Source organism: Lissotriton vulgaris, chromosome 6, assembly GCF_964263255.1.
Source record: "Lissotriton vulgaris chromosome 6, aLisVul1.2, whole genome shotgun sequence".
In the NCBI taxonomy this organism is placed as follows: Eukaryota; Metazoa; Chordata; class Amphibia; order Caudata; family Salamandridae; genus Lissotriton; species Lissotriton vulgaris.
This window is the reverse complement of record NC_141694.1, coordinates 1,886,917-1,908,869: the sequence shown is the minus strand read 5'-3', so window position 1 is coordinate 1,908,869 and position 21,953 is coordinate 1,886,917. Positions and strand designations below refer to the sequence as shown.

Genomic DNA, 21,953 nt, shown 5'->3' with positions numbered 1-21,953 from the left:
GTCCTTTCACAGTGAATCAGAAAGGTCTATCCTCATGGACATATGGACATATTTTAGACTCTTGAGGTAACGCCTTAGAAGTGTGAGGGTGTAAAGGGAATAGTCGCTGACCATTGTCCGTGTCGGAATTGTTGTATTACTGCAGCCACTGTGGTAAAAAGCTGAAGAGTGGAGCTGAGTCCAAAGAGGCGCCCAATGTATCAATCATGGACTCTGTTCCGGTGCATTCGATCCCATTGGACTCTTCCATTCATATGGGGAATGCATCGTTGGCAAGGGGAGACTGCTGCCAACACATCTGCTGGGAGACTAGAAAGGAAAATGTACATTTTTAAAGGATTTATTCCCTCAGCAGGTCATTTGTCATGGTCATGCCTTACTGAATATTGTATTCGATGAAGAAGGAGTTTTATTTTCTTGGTTCCTTTCGTTTGCATTCCTTCCCATTGCTCTGTTATCTCTTCCAGGTCCTGATCAGGTCCGGTTGGTGAACGGCCCCTCTGTATGTGCTGGAAGAGTGGAGGTCAGGCACAACGGAGTGTGGGGTAAAGTCTGTGATGACGCCTGGGATCAGGCGGACGCGTCGGTGGTCTGCAGACAACTTAGATGTGGATCGGTGCAAAGCAATGGTTATAATTCTTCATTCGGAGTCAGCCCTTTGCCAGTTCTGATGAGTAATGTCCAATGCCAATCACACGAGTCTGCCCTGTGGAAATGTGCCCAGCGAGGCTGGAGTATTAATACCTGTCCAACGGGGAGGAATGCTGGAGTGACCTGTACAGGTAAGAGGTGTGACCTGAAGCAAAATTCCTTTCATAAAGAATACTTGAGTCACATCTGTCAAAATAAAAAGTGACTTACGGTGGCAAGCATTTCATCAGGTGGGGCTGGATGAACCATTAAGACCCCTCATTAAATATTAAAAATTTTCAAGCAGATAATTATGCACTCTGGAGTCTTCCCATCACAGTCCCCTTCCCTCCTTCCATCTCTCCCTCCTTCCCCTCCACAATTCTGTCCCCTCCCTCCCGCCCTCTTTTCCTCATTCCTTCCTTCGCTCCAGTCCCCCCTCCTTCCATTCTAACTTTCCTCCACCCTTCCCATCACAGTCCCCCTTCCTCTGTCTTTCCCTCCGTCAATTTCTCCATCTATCCCACCTTCCCTCCGCCCCTTTCTCTGCCCATCCCACCTGCCTTCCCTCCTTCTCTCCTCCTCTCTCCATCCATCCCTCTTTTGTTTCACACTTCAGTCCCTTCCTCCTGCCCTCCTTTCCTCTGTCCTTCCTTCCTGCCCTCCCTCCTTTCTTTGCTCCAACCCCACTCCATCCATTCTACCTTCTGTCCCTCCCTCCTGCGCTCTTGTGCTCCGTCCTTCCCTCCTTTCCTACCTCCCTCTCTCCTTCCCTCCCTCAATCCCTCCTTTCTTCCATCCTTCCCTCTTGTTCTCCCACCCTCATCTCTCCGTCCTTCCCTCCCACCTCCTCTCCACCCTTCTCTCTCTCCCTCTCTCCCTCCATCCTTGCCTCCTTCCCTGCCTCCTTCTCTCCCTCCTTCCCTACCCCCCTCCACCCTTCTCTCTCTCCCTCCTTCCCTCCCTCCTTGCCTCCTCCTCTCCCTCCTTCCCTCCTCCCCTCCACCCTTCTCTCTCTCCCTCCATCCCTCCCTCCTTCACTCCTTCCCTCCCTCCCTTGCTTCCTCCTTTCCTCCTTCATTTTCTTTGTCACCTCTATATGCTTGGCACTTGCAGGGTGTCGATGCGGGAGCGGGAGGATACAGGGAAGAGGGGAGTATTTCCACTAGAAATAAAATAAACACTCACTGTTGTTTGGTTGTGTTCCTATGACTGTCTTGTGGCAGTCTTCATTACAAGTAGTAACCCGTCTTGTGTACAGTGTCACAATATGATCAATCAGCCTTTCTTAAAGGACCTGTCATGTAGGCAGATGAAATGCCAGAGGTTTCAGTAGAGGCAAGAAAAAACCAACTGTGGTTCAACTATCGGCCACCAGTGGGAACCCCATACCACATGCGCCCCCCACAAAAGACTGATCCAAACTATGGCATCTGGGATGGCAATCAGATGCCCTACAGAGGGGTTTCCTTTTATAGGGAAAGAATGAGATGCAAACAGAGGAGACTGGACTGCACCCCCTAACTCAACGACCCCGGTAGTGATCCTAACATTTGAGATGGATGCACAGAAGGACACTGAGCACCCTGACATGAAAGGCAAAAGGATCCTAGGGAACATGTTGCGACAGGAGAGACAAGCTCCTAAAGACAAGCTCAAACAGAACACACCTATTGCTATCAAACCGGCTGACAAAGGGGAAGGAACTGTCCTTCAGACCTTCCCACACTTACAATATAGCCACTGACGCACTTCAAAAACTTGTCAATAAATATTGGGGTATACTGAGTGCAGGCATCCTGAAGTTCGAGAGGCCACTATTTTTAGCTTAAAGGGCGGCAAGCATTAGAAACTCCAGTGTTCACACATGCCCACAGATACGACTTGAGGTCAGCCAGCGTACCCTGTGGGCCATGAAGTGTCTACAACATGACTTACACAACTAAAGACCTAGACCCAGACTTGCCTTCCGAATGGGAATTGTGTAGCCGACAAATTACAACTCAGAAAGAGTAATCTACTTGGTCCTGTGCCCGCGTGGACTTGGCTATGTGGCATGACTTGCTGGACGGTAAATCCTAGAACCTGCAAACATTGCAGTAACATACGATGAAAAAGAGAAACAACCAAATGAGACATCTGCAAGCACACATTGAGTTGAGCTATGTTGTACTGGAACAACTTAGGAACAGCAGCAACTAAGAGAAAATCCTTTTTAAAAGCAAACAATGACTACAGACACAAAGGAAAGGCGTCAACCAAGAGATCCCTCAGAGCGCATTCAGCTAACAGGGCCACTTGGACACACTGCCACCTGAGATGCTCAGCATGGTCATTCCAGGCCAGCAATAAAAACATTCTGCTCACTTCATCAAAGCAATTCAATTCAATTCAATTCAATTCAAATAAACGTTATTCAGGTTTTGTTTGTAAAACCATAAACGTTACACAGATACAGGTACTTAAAAACAGTTAAAAAAGTTAAAACATGATTTAAAACAATTATTCTGTACAGCTAGTAAATCAACCGAATTAATATACATGCCAGGTTACACCACCTTCACACATCAATACAGGTCCTGGATTTCACAGAAGCTTTTAAAAACCCTACTGTAAACAAGATACAGTCTTCTTTCGGGAGTTGAAGATACAGAAGGCCCTGAAGAGCCTGTCTAAAATTCATTCTTTGTAAAATGGGAACCAGAAAGTGCTTACGGGTAATTTCACACAGTTTGCATAAAAACAAAAAGTGCAGCAAATCCTGCAGAGACTGACCGTCAAAGCCGCAGGGAGCTAGCACTTGACCTATGCTAAAAGCCTTAGATCTGGCTAACAGTAAATGGAAGAGGTTCATCTTGAACCTGGTTAGCAGAAACTTATCAAATATTGACAGAAACCCCAAAAGATAAGGTTCCATCATTGGGGTTGTTTTAAGCGTTAAATAAATCCGGACACTAGGTTTCAGCATCTCCTTAGCTTCCCTGTCAGCTCTCCTTAAATTCAGAAAGGCTATCTTGGTTAATTCCACATCCTTCTTGACAATAGTGTCAGGGTTGGCAAATAAAACACCACGCCCTATCCCTTCAAAATTTCCTTTGATATACACAAGCCAGGGAATAAGGACTGAGTTATCACAAGACATACACTCTCTTAGTATTAAATGGTTGAGAGTTAAATCTTTTTCAGCCCACACTTAGGCCAAAAGATCAGGGGTCGCAGGGCAAGAACATCGCTTAAGTAGGTGACCCCTAGTTTCTCATGGACCACTAAGTTAGAGGTTCCACACGAAACACATAGTAGGCGTTTCAGGAAGTCATTCTCCACTACCTGCAGGGTATCTGCGGCAGTGTATCCCCAGATTTCACTACCATAGGTGGCTATGGCCAGGCCTTTAGCTTGGTGAACTTGCAGTATAGCTCCTGTTGGTTTCTTCCCTATTTTAGAGGCAAAGGTAAAAATTGCAGTGTTTACCCGAGCCAGATCCCCTTTTTTCCTCAAAATTAGGGGACCCCATTTAAGTTGGTTGTCAAATAGGACCCCTAAATAGGAAAATACATTTGTACGAGGGATCTTGACAGGGCCAACACTAAAATGAAAGCTCTTTTTCGATTGTTTCCGCACTTTCATGACGTAGGACTTGGAATTATTGATAGCCAAGTCCCAGTCAGACATGAATCTGGAAAATGTGGTTAAAAGGGATTGGCGAGGAGCAGAGCAGTCCAGAGGGCCCAGGGAATGGCCAAGAGCTGCCCAACAGGACAAATACAAACACTCTTGGAACAGGAGGACATAGGTGGAAGAACTGTGACAACACAAGGTTCAAACCACTGTCATATAATAAAAAGCACACTGGAAATACCAACTAAACTGGAAATGGCAAAAAACCATATAATACAAATTATATTAATAATGTGAGGAAATATACACAACACCACATATATCCCCTTCAACTAAGTAGTGACAAAATCATTGAACTTTTTAGGTAACAATTTTTTTCTAAATCTCATCCAAACCATTGGCAGGCGGACATCATGAATATTTCCAGTATCAGTTGAATTGCGTCTTTTTGATTTGGCCTTTATTCCCCATACGTAAGGCTTCAACTTCTCAATTCCACACACAGGCAAGCATTTCTCTTTCAATAATGGAATATCTGAGTTCAACATCTTTCATTCTTCTTGAGGCAAAACCGACTGTCATTTCGTTGCAACCAACCATTTGGGACAAAACTGCCCTCACACCATAGGAGCTGGCGGCACCAGGGACATAAGTGTCACAACCTTAACATCTGCTTGAAGAGCCGGAGCAGACAGATCGCTGTCCTTAATAGCTTGAAAATGCTCTTGACAGGTAGAGTTCCAAATAAAGTCAGCACTTTTCTTAAGAAGACCTCTGGATCATTTTGTCAAGCTTGCATAAATCCTTATAAATCACGCATAGAATTCACACAACCCATAAATGATTTGAGTTGTTCTTTATTAGCAGGGTGAGGCGCCTTGACAATGCCATCAACAATGCTGGGCTTTGCGTTGACATCCTCTTGAGAAAGAATGTGACCCAAATACTCACTTTCATTGACTGCAAAGATGCATTTCTCATCTCTTAATGTTACACCATCCCTTTTTAGGTCTCGCCTACGCAGCGCGCATGCACTGCTTAGGAGAGAGTCCTAATGCCATCGGCACAGCTTGCAAAAACAAGCTCGCATTGCTTGCAATGGCAACCTATGCACGTCTGGCAATTTCCTTGCAGAGCGTGCAGCGCCATATGTTGGTGCCATATGGTCGCGCCTTCCTGCACGCTCCCCCAAGGGAATCACGCAGGCCCCTCTACCGCTACTGCCACGCGAGGCACGCGCTTGTCCTTTTAAACTTGTACCTAAGAATATATGAGTTTTTTACTGGTCTGAGATTTTCTCGAATGTTTCTAGCTATGTTTAAATTAACCTTTTAAGCCACTAAAATGTCTTTTTTGGCGCAAGGGGTTAACTAAATCGGCACTTAGTTTTCATTTGTGTGCACCTGGCTTTAAAACCAGTGGAGTTTCGTTTCCTACTCTGATCATCCTGATATCATCTGTAGTTTGCTCCCATGGGTCAGTTGCTATTGCCGTAGATGATAACAGACTTGAATCCAGTCCCTTTGAGTAGACTCAGTGACTGCATGTGTCCCACAGGGGTTCGTTAACAGACATTCAAACAGAGCTGCGCATTTGGGTATCGTCACATGTGGTTCTCAAGGATTCTGTCACAGACCTCAGTCTGCTTGAGTATGACCATAGGCAGGTTATTGCGTTTAATAATTCGTTCTTATGTATTTGGTTGTAAATTCTTTGTAATGGTTACTATTGTTTGGCTTGCGTGTGTTTTTTGGTGTTTTTTTTTACCAATTCGGGTTTGTACCATACGAAGGAGTAGCATGCACGTTTCTTGGATTGACATAGGTGTATGAAGTATTTGAGCAGGCCTTCCATGCATCGCTTTCTGCATCTACCGCCCTCCTGTAGTAGGAAACAAGAAATCTTTCTAAAAAGGTGTGAAATAAAATAGCACCGCATATGATAGCTCCCCACTCACCACACATGCCAATGTCATGTTTCAGAGTGATGCCGCACCTCGTAATATCAGGGCAGAAAGATCCCCGATCTGCTGACTTCCTCGCTGTGTTATTTTTGTTTCTGGTTCTGGACTCTGGGATCTGCTTTTTGAAAAAACGGTTTCCACCTGTAGTGAGTTCTCATTCTGCACTTTAAGTTAAATTTATTGTTAATAAAGTTGCATACCTCTCTTTTTCAAATCCTTTTTTGTACGCAGAAGACAGCATTATACTGGCCTAGGTTCTCATCAAGTATTTTACCAGAAAAGACACAGAAATGGCTCCATTTTAAACTGTACTGGTCTCCTCTGTCCACATCCGATGCTTTATTTCACCATACTCGACCCCTTCAGAATACATCAAAATGTTATTTCACCGACCTCTTCCCCTTCAGCACTCACAGAACACATTATTTCTACGTCCAGTACATTACAGATGGGACACGCTATTTCACGTACTGGTCTCTTCTGTACTCACAGAACACGTCCTGCTCTCATGTAACATTCATCAACACAAAAGGGGTGCTTGCATTTCCAGAACCGCAGAGCCAGATTTCGGGTGCACCATTGATTCTTGAAGCAACCATCAGGGGTGGGTTTGGGGTGGTTGGTATTAAGGGATCCAGAGACGTTGCAGCCAATCAGTGGATCTGAGCTATCCGTGGGGGCTCTCCAGAAGGACTAGTCTCTACGTCAAACCATGTCTCGGGTCCCAAGGATCCGCGTTCATCACCAGGGGCCCAGCACGGTTCAGAGTTAGACTAAGTTAAGTTTCGGGTCACCATTCTACAAATACACAACCTGTGTGTGAGTCACATTAAAAGTCGATATCAATATTCCAAATATCCCAGCCCGCATATGATCGACTTCCAGTTCAGTGTGCAATCAATGTACATATGATATATATACATAGATATTGTATGTTACGCTCTTTGGTTACCTTCAAATTGATTCTGTGGACTTGTGGGTCTGCTCTGTGTCCTTCTTGCCTGTGGGTCCAGGTGTCTTAAATAGATATTCCACTTGCGGCCTGTTTCAACTTAGTCTAGACATGTGTGAATCTTCTGAGTGAGACCACTGTGAGAGAGCAGCCTTGAAACGGTAGACTATGCACCATGGGTTTCTGCTTTAGGTCAGCTGACAGTGAGGATGGAGGTGAGCGCCCCCTTGCATGTCTAAGTAGAAGGCACCGGAGCCATCATCCTAAACAATTACAGCAGGAAAGAGTTCCGGGTCATAATTGTGGTTTGTGGCTCTGTGTGCACTTCTCTACAGGCATTCCCTCTTGTGCTGAAGATATCTGTGGCATGTAAATGTTTGTTACTGGAGAGGTTTAAATGTAAGTCTGCAAGACAGAGCAGATCAGAGATAGACAGGCCTGATGTACTGTCCGGAGCTCTGTGCAGCGCCATTTCTTTACAAAAACAGTTCCAGCCTTTTTTCCTGGAGTGTAGCGTATATGACCGACTGGAAGAAGTCTTCCCTTGACTCTGTTTGCATCTGGTTTTTGGGCGGTCACTATCAGTGTTTCTTGGACAGCTTGTCTTCTGGGTGTGTTTGAATCTGGGTGAATGTGCTGTAAAGTTGCTCTAGACTGGTGATGTCAGGCCTGGCCGGCAGGTACGTGTGATTTCACATTTAGGTTGCTTGGCGGAGTCTGCTACGTGAGTGAGTGTGAAGTGGGGGCAGCGGTGCTACATGCCTGCCGGACAGCCAGAAGAGGCCCAGACGGTATCCTTTGTTTAAAATCTGATCCAACGCAAAGTAATGGAAGCTAAAAAAAGCAAAGACTGGCTGCAGGTAAATACTTTTTATAATGTAGCAAGTCTTTTGTAAAGTTCAAAGGTACTAATAGACCTGCAACTTCACAAAGTTGACTTCCGTGGAATGCTAGTGCTGCTATTACTGAGGTGGGTTTTGATTACATATTACGTTTTACAGTGTAATAATCGATGTTTACCAACTCTTGTTACATGTAAACAGAAATATATTTCAGTATATGTCTTTTTTAACCGTCTACTTCTATTAGCACGAGTTTCCTTTCTGAGGCGACTGTCGGTTGTGTTACGCCTCACTTATTGATATCGAGCTCGCTGACACGGGATGCACAACTTAGAGCCAAGAGTAAAGTTGTAGCTTTGTTACCAAGCAAGCTGACTCCTACAAGACCAAAGAGCTCCGCTATTGGTTATAGTAAAATATAAAGAGAGATTGTCTTTCTTTTGTCTTCAAAAGGTCTATTTTATTAGTGGTACCATCAATGTATTTGTGGTCACTGGAATGTTAGACAGTGGTCAGTTGTGTGAGTTTCCTCACCAATGCGGGCTGCGCTGTTGCTGTGCCTTAGACCTGCTTCCCCAGCCTTTCATCTCTAATGAACAACGCACACATTTGAATGCCGAGAGCATGCCAGGCCTAGCGACTGCCCCCATTGTGCCAGTTTGTATGAGCAGGCACATTTAACATTCAGAGTGAATGGGTTGCTGCGCGGCCATATAAATGTAGATCTGATGGGAATCATTGTGTGGGGTCCTGCTCCAGCAAGTGTTTGATGCCTTTATGTATACAGTTAAGGAACATCTTCTCTCTCAGGCCTAGCTAGCCAGGATCCTGACTCAAGAAGCTTTGTTGCAACTGGACCTATGTTTGGCTTTGATTTGGGCTTCATGCTGACACTGGGTAGAGTCTGCCACCTTCATAAGATTGAACCAAACAGCAGCTCAAATTTTATTACACAGTGAACAAAGAAAGGGAATAAATATTAATGTCATAATATACAGTTTTTATTTGGAGTTATTACACTGATTGTTTAATATTCGGTGATCAAATCATTCCACAGTTAACCAAATTTAAACATTGTTATAATGTGCGTGAGTGCTTACTCTACAAGCTTGTCTAGCCTTTGGCACTGTTTGGGGTCGGCTTCCACAAATTGAAGACGTTGCCTCTATTTGACAACCACCCCATCTCCATGTACAAGGAGGCCAGTGAATGAGAAACCAAGAGTAAACAAGCTTTGGCAAAGCCAATCAAATCTGACCATTGGGACCTATTGGCTTTGTCAGTGGATTTTTGGCAAAGCTGCACTGCATTCCAAATGCAGTATGGCTAAAGAATGGGAAAAAAATCATTTGACGTAGCCGACCATGTCATTTTGTTGGTGCACACACCACGCATGCTGATTTTTTACTTTCATTTACAGATCAATAGCTTTTTAAGTGGGTGGGGAAAGAAACGAGGCAGAAGCAACACAGTGCCTAGTGAGTAGCGGCCTGAACACAGCAAGCATAAATGGGGAAAAAAGCAAATTGATGAGAGACCAACATGGAGCTGGTGAGGAGAAGCATTTGGGCGCGAGAGAGGAACGTGAATGAGTCGGATGCCAGTATTTAAAGGAGTCAGCTTGAAAATACATGCACTCTCGAATGCTTAAACAAACAAGCATTGGCATAGCCAATAGCTCTCTCCTTTGGGACCCTATACGTTTTTAGCTATGCAACAGTTGATGTTATTCCACCAAGGATATTGTGCTGCATAACTGAATACTTATAAGGTCCCAAAAGCAAGACCTATTGGCTATGCCAATACTTGTTTAAGTAGTGAGAACCTGTTCAGTAATAACATTGTGTTCAACAAGTGAAGCAGTATGAGCCAGAATGTCATCTTGAAAAATAACCACATTGGGTACATTCTTAAAGATATTAGTCATTAACCTTCTGGAATTCCGAGGCCGCAGAGGCCAACCCAAATTTCTGAAGAAGAATTAGAAGGTACCATCAGGTGTGACAAAAGTTGTCAGATGATGAGGATGTCTATCTAAAACCACCTGATAAGAGGCCCTTAAATCAAACTTGGAAAACCATTTGGATTGGCCAACTGCAGTGATTAGATCATCAATACGTGGGAGAGGAAAACTTTCAACCCAAATAGCATTGTTAAGGGACCTCAAATCTATACATAGGCGTAATTCGCCAGACTTCTTCTTTGCAAGAACAATGGGAGACAACCACAAGGTGGCATCCACTTTTTCAATAATCCTTTCGTTTTGCATTTTAGTAAGCATAGCAGACAACTCACTTCTGATACTGTGAGGCACTTTATGTAGCTTGTGCTTAATGGGAACTACAAATTCTTGATAAAATTAGATTTTTTGATTTGCACAATTTTTTCTTGAAATACATCCTCAAACCTATTCTTCCAAAGTTCTTGAACATCTACAGCATTGACCGATGAGACATGATTTTTCTGACCAGGTTTGATGATCATGCTAAACTCAGCTTGATGCCACCTAACCAAAACATTGATGCCTTTAACCCGTTCCGTACTGCCGTAAGCTAACAGCCGACGGGAGAACGCCCTCCCCAGTGCTGCGAACGACTGTTGGCCATCGCAGCCCCACCCACCCTTCAGAACACCCACACTATGCCAAAATAACGGCCGTAGTTAAGGCGTTAAAGGTTACAAACACTTTACCATGAATGGTTTTTCTTTCAAAGTTGACATTAGCCAAGAAAAAACCCCACTCAATTCAATTTTGCTCCCTTCAAACACAGAGGTGATGACATCAGGAGGTAACAATACCTTGTGAGGTTAAGACTCTTTAAATTTGTTAATAGAAATGATGGTAATTCTTGCCCCTGAATCAATAAGTAGTGGAATACCACAGCCATCAGTATCAATATGTACCAGAGGCTCAGTAATATATTTGCTAGTTTAGACATTGTTAACTCCGACACACTCCACACATGACATAAGTTCCTCAACCTTTTTTTCAACTATTTCTTGTACACTGTAGGTTGTGCAGTACTGAACACTCCTTACAGGAAAACATTTGCCACCTCTGCAAACTTTTCCTAAATGACCTACTTTTTTACATTTTATAGCGTTCTTGTGATGCTGCAATACACATTTTAAAATTAGAAACTTGAGTGGATGAAACACATCTAAAACATTGTAACTTTTGAAAAATGCGTGAAGTACCATTGCTTTTACCATCCCTTAAGACATTATCTCCTGAAATTGCCCCTTTTTGATTATTGTTACTGGGACAATTCACAGACAAGGATTTATTGGCTGAATTGACAAGAAATATACCAGTTACCGGTACAGCAATTTCCAATTGTTGTGCTTCAAGTTGTGAACTTTCAATGCTCTTTGCTATGTTAATAGTTTCATCTAAGGACGAATTTTTGCAAAATAATAATTTTTGTTGGATCTTTTTAGAATGACATCTGCAAACAATCTGGTATCTGGAGAGATGAGACTTGAAACTTTCGAAATCACAACACCCAGCCAGCATTTTTAGAGCAGTTACATAGGAATCAATTACTTCATTAGAAGCCTGAACATATGTAAAGAACTTGTGTCTATATACCAGCAGATTAACTTTACCTTCAAAATATGTACTTAATAGTTTCATTTCTAATTGAAATTCATGAAGGTCTTTGCTGTCCTGGCAGTGTACTCTGTTAAATGATCAAACACATTTTGACCTTCCACACCTAAGTAATAGTACAGACCACTCTTTCTGTCTGCTTTAAACTTAAGCCCATCAATTGCACCTAAGTAGGCATTGAAGGGTCTATGCCATTTCAAAGATGGTTCACCTGGCTCCTGTAGAAAAGGACTCGGAGGAGTGACAGTTTGCATACTGGTACAAGAATGAGTAAGCACAAAACAAAAAATGTGTGTCCCAACACCGAAAACTGAACCTGAAAATCAAAAGGAATCAGTAATAATGAAGGAAAGAACAAAAAGGAATACTCCAATAAAGAAAAATTTAGACAAGTAGTAAAGTAACAATGAGAAAAAGAGAAGGCAAAAAAATGCACAGCTGTAGTGAGGAGAAATGAAAAAAAAATAGAAGAAAGCAGAGAAAGAAAAAAGTCACAAAATATGTGTATATTTTGCGATGTATGCCAATAAAGAACAATACAGTTTTTTTTAAACAAGTTGCAGTAACCAAAATGTCCACAATGAGTACTGCTGAGCAGGAAGCAGTGAGAAGTCTGTAGCAAATTGATGGTAGCAGTTGCTCAAGATGCAGGAAGCTGTGTGTATTGGAACGTGTCCTAGACAGCAGGTTCACAAAGAAACACAAAAAATTAGCAAAGCGGGTGAGTAGAAGCTTTAATTACATATGTGCAAGGGAGCAGATGGTAGACTGAGTAGAGAAATGGCTTCAGTCAAAACTTGAGTTCCACGCACAAAATGAAGCTTGATTGCAGGGAGACACGGTGATGAAGTAGGAAACATTAGATGTCAGGAAACCAAAATAGTATGCTGCAGGAAACGTAAAGGCCATGAATGATACAATGAAGCCGAGTAGAAATACTGGATGGTGATACGGCAGATAGAATAGTTGCTTGAGTGAGCGCAAAGGCACCACAAGCACAATAGAAACTCAGGCGCGAGGGCAACCCGTGCGGTAGAACGCTCAAGCGATTGCAACTGGGGGCATGAGAGACAGCCAACGGTGATAGTGGAGACGTTTTAAATTTGGAAGAAAAGGTGATTCCCCCCCAAAAAATGTGCCCCCTGGCATCTCAATATAAAATGAAATATCTGTACTGGAGTGACATACCTCCAGAAAAAGCGAAGTCCAGCAAAGCGAAGTAGCAGCATTGAAAATTCCTTGAAGGTTTGCTGCAGGGGAGTTCCTCAGTGGGATGGCCAAGCAGAGGGCTCAATCCCAAGCTTGTCCCCAAATTGTAAAGACTGCAAGACGACAGCAAGAAATCTTTTCTTGTGGTTTATTCGAAAAGGAGTAGAACAGTCCAGAGGGCCCGGGTAATAGCCAGTAACTGCCCAACAGGACAAATACAAGCACTATTAGAACATGATGACATAGGCGGAAGAACCGTGACAATACAAGGTTCCAACCACTGTCATATCATAAAAGGTACAGTGGAAATACCATCAAAGCTTTTAATACAAGGTGTAGTAATATTGTGAGGAAATATACACAACACCACAGGGCCCAAGAAAGAGGGGAGCACATGGTGACTATGGTGCATGATTCCACCACAACTACTGATGCAGTTGCCTCAAATCTTAAAGGACATATGACAAATGGATAAGTTACTTACCTGTAATCCTAGTTCTCTTCCAGGGGTATCCTCATCAAAGTCATAAGCACTGAATATTCCCGCCCATGTGCGGGACCCCGGAAACAATATAAAAATATATATGTATAAAACACATATATCTCGCTCCACATATATGTATGTACATATATCATTTTTCTCACATCAATGCAGCCCCAAAACTGAGGCTAAACAATGCAAACACATATACATGAACTGCAATTAGCAAGGAATCAAAAAACACATTAGGTCAAAAACCCCTTGAACTTTGTGTTTTAATGAGTCAAACCACTCATAAATCCTGAAAATTGCTTATAAATAGACATTGTTAGCCCTCAGGCTGCATTGCAAAACAATATCATAGAAAATGAAACCATTTTTACAATAACTGGCACCGTGCCTTTAAGGCAGCCATGACCCCAGGCTTCCCATCATGCCTCAGGGGTGACAGTTAGGTCAGTTGTTCTTTGCATAACCCTGAAGACAGGGCTCAACCACAAGATTGAAAAACAGTACCAAATCTCATTTACCTGGGGAGGCGGGTGGGTTGCTTATGACTTTGATGAGGATACCCCTGGACGAGAACTAGGATTACAGGTAAGTAACTTATCCTTCTCTTCCAGGGGATCCTCATCAATAGTCATAAGCACTGAATAGAATAGCAAGCCCATCAACCACCTGCAGGTAAATGAGAAGTACATGAACCAACCAAATCATAACAGCCAAAAAACTCTAGCTGTTAAACAGATTCCTCAGGGAGGCCTGGCCCACCTGGGTATCTGCTCTCGTGTCAGAATCTAGACAGTAATGTCTGGTAAATGTATGGACAGACCTCCAGGTCGCCGCTTTACAAATCTCAGACATGGGAACATCCTGCAGGTAAGCCGCCGTGGCTGCTCTACCTCTAGTAGAATGCGCCTTAGGGGAACCCCCTAAAGTCTTCTGTGCCAATTGGTAAGCAAGCTTGATACACGAAACGATCCAGCTGGAGATAGAACGTTTCGAGGCTGCATGACCAGTTCTGATCGATCCGTAGTTAACAAACAATTGATCAGAATGTCGAATAGACTTGGACCTGTCCAGATAGAACTTTAAAACCCTTTTCAGGTCCAAAGAGTGTAACGCCCTCTCAGCTGGAGTAGAGGGATTAGGAAAGAAAGTGGGTAAAGAGATAGACTGATTGACATGAAAATCTGATACCACTTTAGGCAGGAAAGAAGGATGCGTTCTAAGCACCACTCTGTTCAGATGAAAAACTGTATACGGTTCTTTAGTACATAGGGCCTGAATTTCGCTCACCCTACGGGCTGACGTAATCGCTATCAAAAAATCCGCTTTCCAGGAAATATGCTGTAAAGAAGCTTTATGAATAGGCTCAAAAGGCGAACCCATCAATTTTGATAGGACTAGGTTCAGCTCCCAAGGCGGAGCAGGAGGCCGTACAGGAGGGTACACCTTCTTTAGACCCTGCAGGAAATCTTTTACTGCAGGAAGCTGAAAAAAAGAAGTTTGTGAAGGTGATCGCCTATAAGCTGTAATAGCGGCTAAATGCACCTTAATGGAGTTAAACTTCAAACCTGCTTTAGTCAGGTACAACAAGTATGGGAGAACTGCTTCTTCCTGACTTTTTACCGGATTGTGACCATTCTGCATGCACCACATATAGAATCTCTTCCACTTGCATGCATAAGAATGTCTAGTGGAAGGGCGTCGTGCTTCTTTCAGAATGGACATGCAGTCCTGTGGCAGCCCTAGATGGCCGTACTGTATGACCTCAGGAGCCATGCTGCCAAGTTCAGTGACGGAAGGTTGGGATGATGAATCCTCCCGTTCATCTTCGACAACAGGTCCTGCCTGCATGGAAGCCTCTTGTGAGGAGACACTGATAGGTGAAGTAGATCTGTGTACCACCATTGTCTCGGCCAGTCGGGGGCAATCAGGATCATCGTTGTGCACGAGTGGTTCAGCTTGCTCACCACCTTCGGGATCAGCGGAAGGGGTGGAAAGGCGTACACAAACTGCCCTGACCAGTCCGTTAACAGAGCATTCCCTCTCGTTCCTGGTCGATAGAACCTGGAGGCGAAGCTTGGGCATTTGGTGTTTTCGTCGTCTGCGAAGAGATCTATTGAAGGACGACCCCAAGACTGGAAAATGTCGTCTAGCACTTCGTCATTGAGAACCCAGTCTTCTCTGTCTTCGAAGTGCCAACTTAGTGCGTCCGCCCTCACGTTCTGCTCTCCTGGGAGGTGGACTGCCTGAACAGACAACTTGCGAGCTAGAAGCCAATGCCAGATGCGCTGAGCTTCCAGTGACAGAGTCCTTGAGCGTGTTCCTCCCTGCTTGTTCAAATAGTACATCGTGGTGGTGTTGTCCGTCTGTACTAGAATTATTTTCTCTTGAAGCGAGTGAAGGAACGCTTTGAGAGCCAGGTGAACCGCTCTCAATTCCAGTAAGTTGATATGATAAGTGCTTTCCTTGGGGGACCACAGACCCTGCACTTGTAGGGGTCCCATGTGCGCTCCCCATCCTTGCAATGATGCATCTGTGATGATCGTTTGTGTTGGAGGAGGTTGATGGAAGAGAACTCCCACCTGCATGTTCTGTCTCTTTGCCCACCACTGGAGGGAAGATTGAGCTACCTCTGACAAAGTGATCCGATCGTCCCATCGATCTGAGTGTTGGTCCCATTTGTCCTCCAGATCCTGCTGAAGAGGACGCATCCGAAGTCTGGCGTTCGGTACTAGGAAGATGCAGGAAACCATCGACCCCAAGAGTGAGGCTATCTTCCGCACCTTTTGGGACCTGTGGAGAAGAACTTGCTGGCACTTGAGGGCTATCGAAAACTGTCTCTCCTCCGAAGGAAACACTTTTCCTACTTTGGAGTCTAGCAGAGCTCCTAGGAAGTGGATCTTCTGAGTGGGTTGTGAGACAGACTTGTTGTAGTTGACATGTAGACCTAGACGCTGACAAAGTTCTATGCATGTCTGGAATTGATTCCTTACATTGTCTGGAGTTGGACCTATCAACAGCCAATCGTCTAAGTATGGGTATACGAAGACTCCCCTGCGACGTAGAGCTGCCGCCACCACTGCGACACACTTGGTGAACACTCTGGGAGCCGACTTCAACCCAAACGGAAGGACTTTGAACTGGTAGTGAGAGGTCCCCACCCGGAATCGAAGGAATCTCCTGTGATCTTGCCGTATTGGTATATGGAAGTACGCATCTTGAAGGTCCATCGAACACATCCAATCCCCCTGCCTGAGATGTGGATATATCTGGTGAAGCGCCAACATGCGAAACTTTTCTTTTCGGACATGCAGATTGAGTGTTCTCAAGTCCAGAATGGGGCTGTATTCTTCCTTTTGGCCCTTTTTTCTGACCAGAAAATACCTCGAGTACACTCCTTTCCCCCTTTGGGACACCGGAACTCTCTCGATGGCTTCTTTCTCGAGGAGTGTAGCTACTTCTGCCTTTAACCTTTGTAGCTGGTGGCTTGATGTTGACATCGGGGAGACGTGTGGAGGTAGACGATGGAAACGAAGACAGTACCCATTCAGCAGCGTAGACAACACCCATTGATCTTTTGTGATGGCCTGCCACTCTGTCCTGTGATGTGCAATGCTTCCCCCCACTGGAGTGGGTAACGGCGCTGGGGGAAGTGAAGACTCATTGCTTCTGCTGAGTTTTATTGAAGTTGTTGCCATGGCGCTGATTTCCATTTCCCTTGGAATTGCCCTTGCCTTTGTACTGTGCCTTTTGCTGGCCCTGCTGGTTCTGGCCTTTTTGCTATTGAGGGGTTTGAACCCTCTGCTTCGAATAACCTTTGTTGTTCGAACGGAATTTCTTCTTGAATTCCTTTTTCTTCTCGAGTCCCACCGCTTTGAGAGTGTCCAACTCGGTCTTCATCTGCTGCATCTCCTCATCCGCACTTGCTCCAAAAAGAGATGTGCCTGAAAAAGGAAGGTTTAGGATTCTTGCTTGAGCCTCTGGTTTTAATGCTGTGAGGCGTAACCAAGATGTTCTCCTTGCTGTAACTCCGTGCACATAGCCATGCGCAGCCAGCGTTGCCCCATCTGCTGCCGATCCTATAATCTGATTGGAGACTTGACTGCCCTCCATCAGAACCTCCTCAAAGTCCTTTCTATCTTCCTCAGGAAGTTTTGCGGTAAATCTCTGAAGTGAGTCCCACAGAGACCTGTCATACCTGTCGAGCAGGGCTTCCGCGTTGGAGACCTTGAGGAAAGAGGCTGAGGTGTTACACACCCTTCTCCCCCATGAGTCCTGCACCTTGCTATCCTTATCCGGAGGTACCGTGGATGAGGAAGCCACCGCATTGGATTTTCTTGCCGCCGTAATGATCACTGAATCTGGCGGTGGATCAGCTTTGAGGAACAGAGGATCCTCTTCCGGAGGACGATACTTTTTGAGAATCCTCGCTGGAACGGACTTCACCGTTGCCGGAGTGAGGAAGACTTCATTCACATGTTCCATTATACCCGGAACCAACGGCAACAACGGTTTGGGTGCTGATCTATGTTGCAGGGTTTCGAATATGACAGTCGTCTTGACTTGTGGAGCTGTCATCGGTACTCCCAGTTTCAGGGCTCCCCTGCCCAAGATATCTTGGAACGAGAAAATATCCTCAGTTGGAGACACTCTTGAGCGTGGACTGTTTGTAAGAGTCGGGGAGTACTCCCTGTGAGATCGCGTTCTCGACGAACTTGAAGAACTACGTGTCCTCTTGGACCTAGATCTTCCGCTAGAACGCGTCTTGGAACGAGATCGCTCTCTGTGACGAGAATGTCTCTTACTTGAGTGTTTAGAACGAGACCGTTCTTTGCGGGGAAGAGGTTGGTCTCGATATCGCTTTAGGCGATCTGCCGTCTCCTTGTCCTTTGCCCAGTGGTGAAGAGGTATATTCCACCTTGGGGAAAGATGAACAGAAGGAGACTTGAGTACGGGATCCTTCGCAGGTGTACGTGACCATGGAGGTTGATCCGTTCGATCCTGTTGCGATCTTGCAGGGAATTCGGACCTCCCCCTATTAGATGCGCCGCTCTGTCCATCCGAGGATCTGCCACTCCGAGAAGATGATGAAGATGAGGAAAGACTCACCAGAGATCCAGAGGAAGACCTTGAGCGAGATCTTTCTTCTGCGATTCTCCGTCTCTTGGCAGGGGGATCCTGCACTGGAGATTGTTCCACCTCCGCAGCCGATGCTGAACCTGGAGAACCCAACTGTGGCTCTAGGACATTAGTCTGGTCCAATAAATCACTTTCCTTGTCCCCAACCACCTCCTTTGATTTTGCAGGAGTAATGTTCTTTGTCTGCGAAGAACTTCTCTCCCTGGATCTTTGTTGATCCCTCGACGGTGGTTGTATCGACGCCGAGCGCCGAGCAGGAAGGCGCTCCCTCGACGTCGACCGTGATTTCTCTAACGTCGACCTCGGGTGGCGATGGCTGTCCTTCGGTGTTGAAGGCTGTCTGCTCGACGTCGATGGAGGCTGTTTCGACGCCGATCGCCGTTGATTTGACGGCGACTGGGCGCGCCTCGACTCCAAATGCCGCTCCGACGTCGAACGCTCTCGTCCAGGCGTCGACGTTGGCTGCATCGACGTCGACCGATGATGTGTCGACAGAGGCTCCCTCGACGTCGAACGACCATGGCTAGTCGGCGACGGAGGATGGCTCGACGTCGAACGTCGATGGACCGACGTAGACGGAGAATGCCTCGACGTCACAGCATGACGATGCTGTTTCGACGTCATACGGCTCGCCGTCGAGCTCTTCCGCTTCGACGGCGACCTGTCCCTCGACGCTGACTGAAGCGGAGGTACCTTCGATGTAGACGCTGAAGACATCTTCTTCGTCGCCGTCAACTGCTTCTCCAACGCCGATCCCGACGTCGAATGTGAACCAGTCGGGGCTTTTCTCGACGTCGACCGCGTCTTCCGACTTTTCTGCTTCTTGGGAGATCTTCCTCTCTCAGAAAGTCCATAAGCTCTAATCCTCTCCCGATCTTAAAGAGTCCTGGAAGATAAAACCTGGCAGTGTTCACAGGTTTTAGAGGAATGAGAGTCTGGTAGGCACTGGATACAGACTGAATGAGAGTCAGTCTTTGCCTTCTTCCTTCCACATGAAGGACAGTTGTTAAAGAGGCATCTTTGACAGGAAAAATACCTTTTTTAAGTACAAAAATTGTTTAAGCAGCACTCTATGTCTAAAAGACGTCGAGTGAAGTCAAAAATTCTAGTAAAAGCTGAATATTTTTCGACAGAAAGTCAAAAAGAAAAGGAGCTTTTTCACCAGGGTCCTGACTGAAGGAGCCGGAAAGAACAACTGACCTAACTGTCACCCCTGAGGCATGATGGGAAGCCTGGGGTCATGGCTGCCTTAAAGGCACGGTGTCAGTTATTGTAAAAATGGTTTCATTTTCTATGATATTGTTTTGCAATGCAGCCTGAGGGCTAACAATGTCTATTTATAAGCAATTTTCAGGATTTATGAGTGGTTTGACTCATTAAAACACAAAGTTCAAGGGGTTTTTGACCTAATGTGTTTTTTGATTCCTTGCTAATTGCAGTTCATGTATATGTGTTTGCATTGTTTAGCCTCAGTTTTGGGGCTGCATTGATGTGAGAAAAATGATATATGTACATACATATATGTGGAGCGAGATATATGTGTTTTATACATATATATTTTGATATTGTTTCCGGGGTCCCGCACATGGGCGGGAATATTCAGTGATTATGACTATTGATGAGGATCCCCTGGAAGAGAACTGAGGTAATTCTGCAAGCCACATTAGATGTTAAGACTATGTTGGAGCCAAAAATAGACGCAGTATTTATGGAACTAGGGTTACTCACAGCAGATCACAGAAAATTGTCAGATCATGTGGCAACCACTGAATCTACAATAGCAACCATGAGAACATCAGTGCAAGACATGCATACATAAATTCAGGTGCTGCAAAGCGAAGATAGCAGGTGATGCTGAGAGTCACTCTTGTAGGAACAATATATGCATGTTGGACTACTGGAGAGTGGAGGGCGCCAGCATAGATTTATAATGAATGAATGGCTCACATCAGCAATGCAACCAGATAATAAATCCACTTTCTAGTGAGCAGCACATACGGTATGTAGGTGACGGTCGTGTTGGGCCTCAGGCTCACATGGCAGCAATCACGGACACAGACAATAGGTATGGCTGTCCGGTAAACTGGCCTCGATAACGTGCACCCAGGCCCTTTTATTGACGGGGCCACGTCACACGTGGCACCTGTGATGGATGGGTGTGGGGGTGCAGTGTGTCCAGCCCACGAGGGAGTGGCTGGCGTTACAGCTTCCTGCGGAACACTAGAATGTGTCCCACAGGACATTACAGTGACCACCACTACTTGGGGCTCCTTGAGGCCCCTCCCATGCCACAGGAAAGTACACATATTTCTAGATTATATGACAGTAGTCCAGAAAAGACAACATTTCTTTCTGGAGTTCAAGAAACAATTAAGTCAACTGAACTTCCACTATTCATTGATGTTCTCAGAAAAGCTCAACATACTGTATTGTCCTACTTCTAGATACTTTATAGCTCCAATTGACATTTGGAGGTGGGTTGAACCCGAAGGGGAGGCATGACCAAATGACCAATTGGACACCGATGTTGCATGGCAAACCAAGAAGGGTAGACATACAACATCTACGTGTATGTGCAGTAAAACCTACTACAGAAAAAACCGCCAGAGAACACCAAAAGTAATACAGTAAATAAAATCACTGCATAGTCCTTAAGTGAGGTCACCAATGAACAACAAGGCTTGCATTCGGGAGAGGATTAAATGGATGCTGAGGATTCCATGGTGGCCTTAAGAGATGGCCCCGGTGTTTCTCCTAGGACTGCTAAACAAAGCAGAAGAGCTAAAAACAATGTTCTTTTTTGTTCACTGTTCCCTTTTTCTCTCTCTTGTCCACAGAGACATGTCGGATACAATCTGGTGAGCTCTGTGTCATTGAAGATATGAAGCTGCTCCTAATTTCATGATACTCATGTGGGAGATGAACATTGTAATGATATTGAAGGGGGTGAAGACTAGGGATCCCTAACAGTTGGAGGCCTTGCCATGGTCACTCTGCCTCATCTACAGACATGGATCAGAATATTACACAGTTTTCTTATGCTCACTACAGTGCAAGGCAAGTTCTGTGACACACCAGTGAATGGGAGTTGGGATGTTTTTGTTTTCATGCCAGGATTGACCATCATGTCACCTTTCATGATCAGACCGAAATGCACTGGAGTAACAAAGCTTGAGGGGCCCCCATGCAAGGCATGTGGAGAGGCCCTCTCCCGGCTCAATCATGAGCTCTCCGGACGGAGAAATGTACTGAGGGGCCGTATGGAGCTTGAACCCCCGCATAGTGGGCCCTGTGTTATTCAACTGCAAAATGAGGACTGGGAGATTGGAGTAGAGGGAAGATGTGCATTTGGCAGGAATTGATAGATGTGTCCCCACCTGTTAAAAGTAGGGCTGGGAGTAACCCGCACAATTCTCTCTGGTGTAATCACTCCTAATTACTGCAAAATTACTCCAAATTATGCATATTTTTGTGAGAAGATAAATCCATCATGCACA

The 21,953-nt window shown here is 45.1% G+C and overlaps 1 protein-coding gene across 1 annotated transcript in view; it reads left to right on the top strand.

The window, feature by feature from the left end:
- The window catches only part of LOC147706664 (CD5 antigen-like), a 249,046-nt gene that overhangs the window by 98,246 nt on the left and 128,847 nt on the right, over positions 1 to 21,953 (top strand). Inside the window, exon 3 of the mRNA XM_086925812.1 lies at positions 468 to 782. Coding sequence (XP_086781938.1) covers positions 468 to 782 — 315 coding nt within the window. The remainder of the gene's footprint in view (positions 1 to 467; positions 783 to 21,953) is intronic.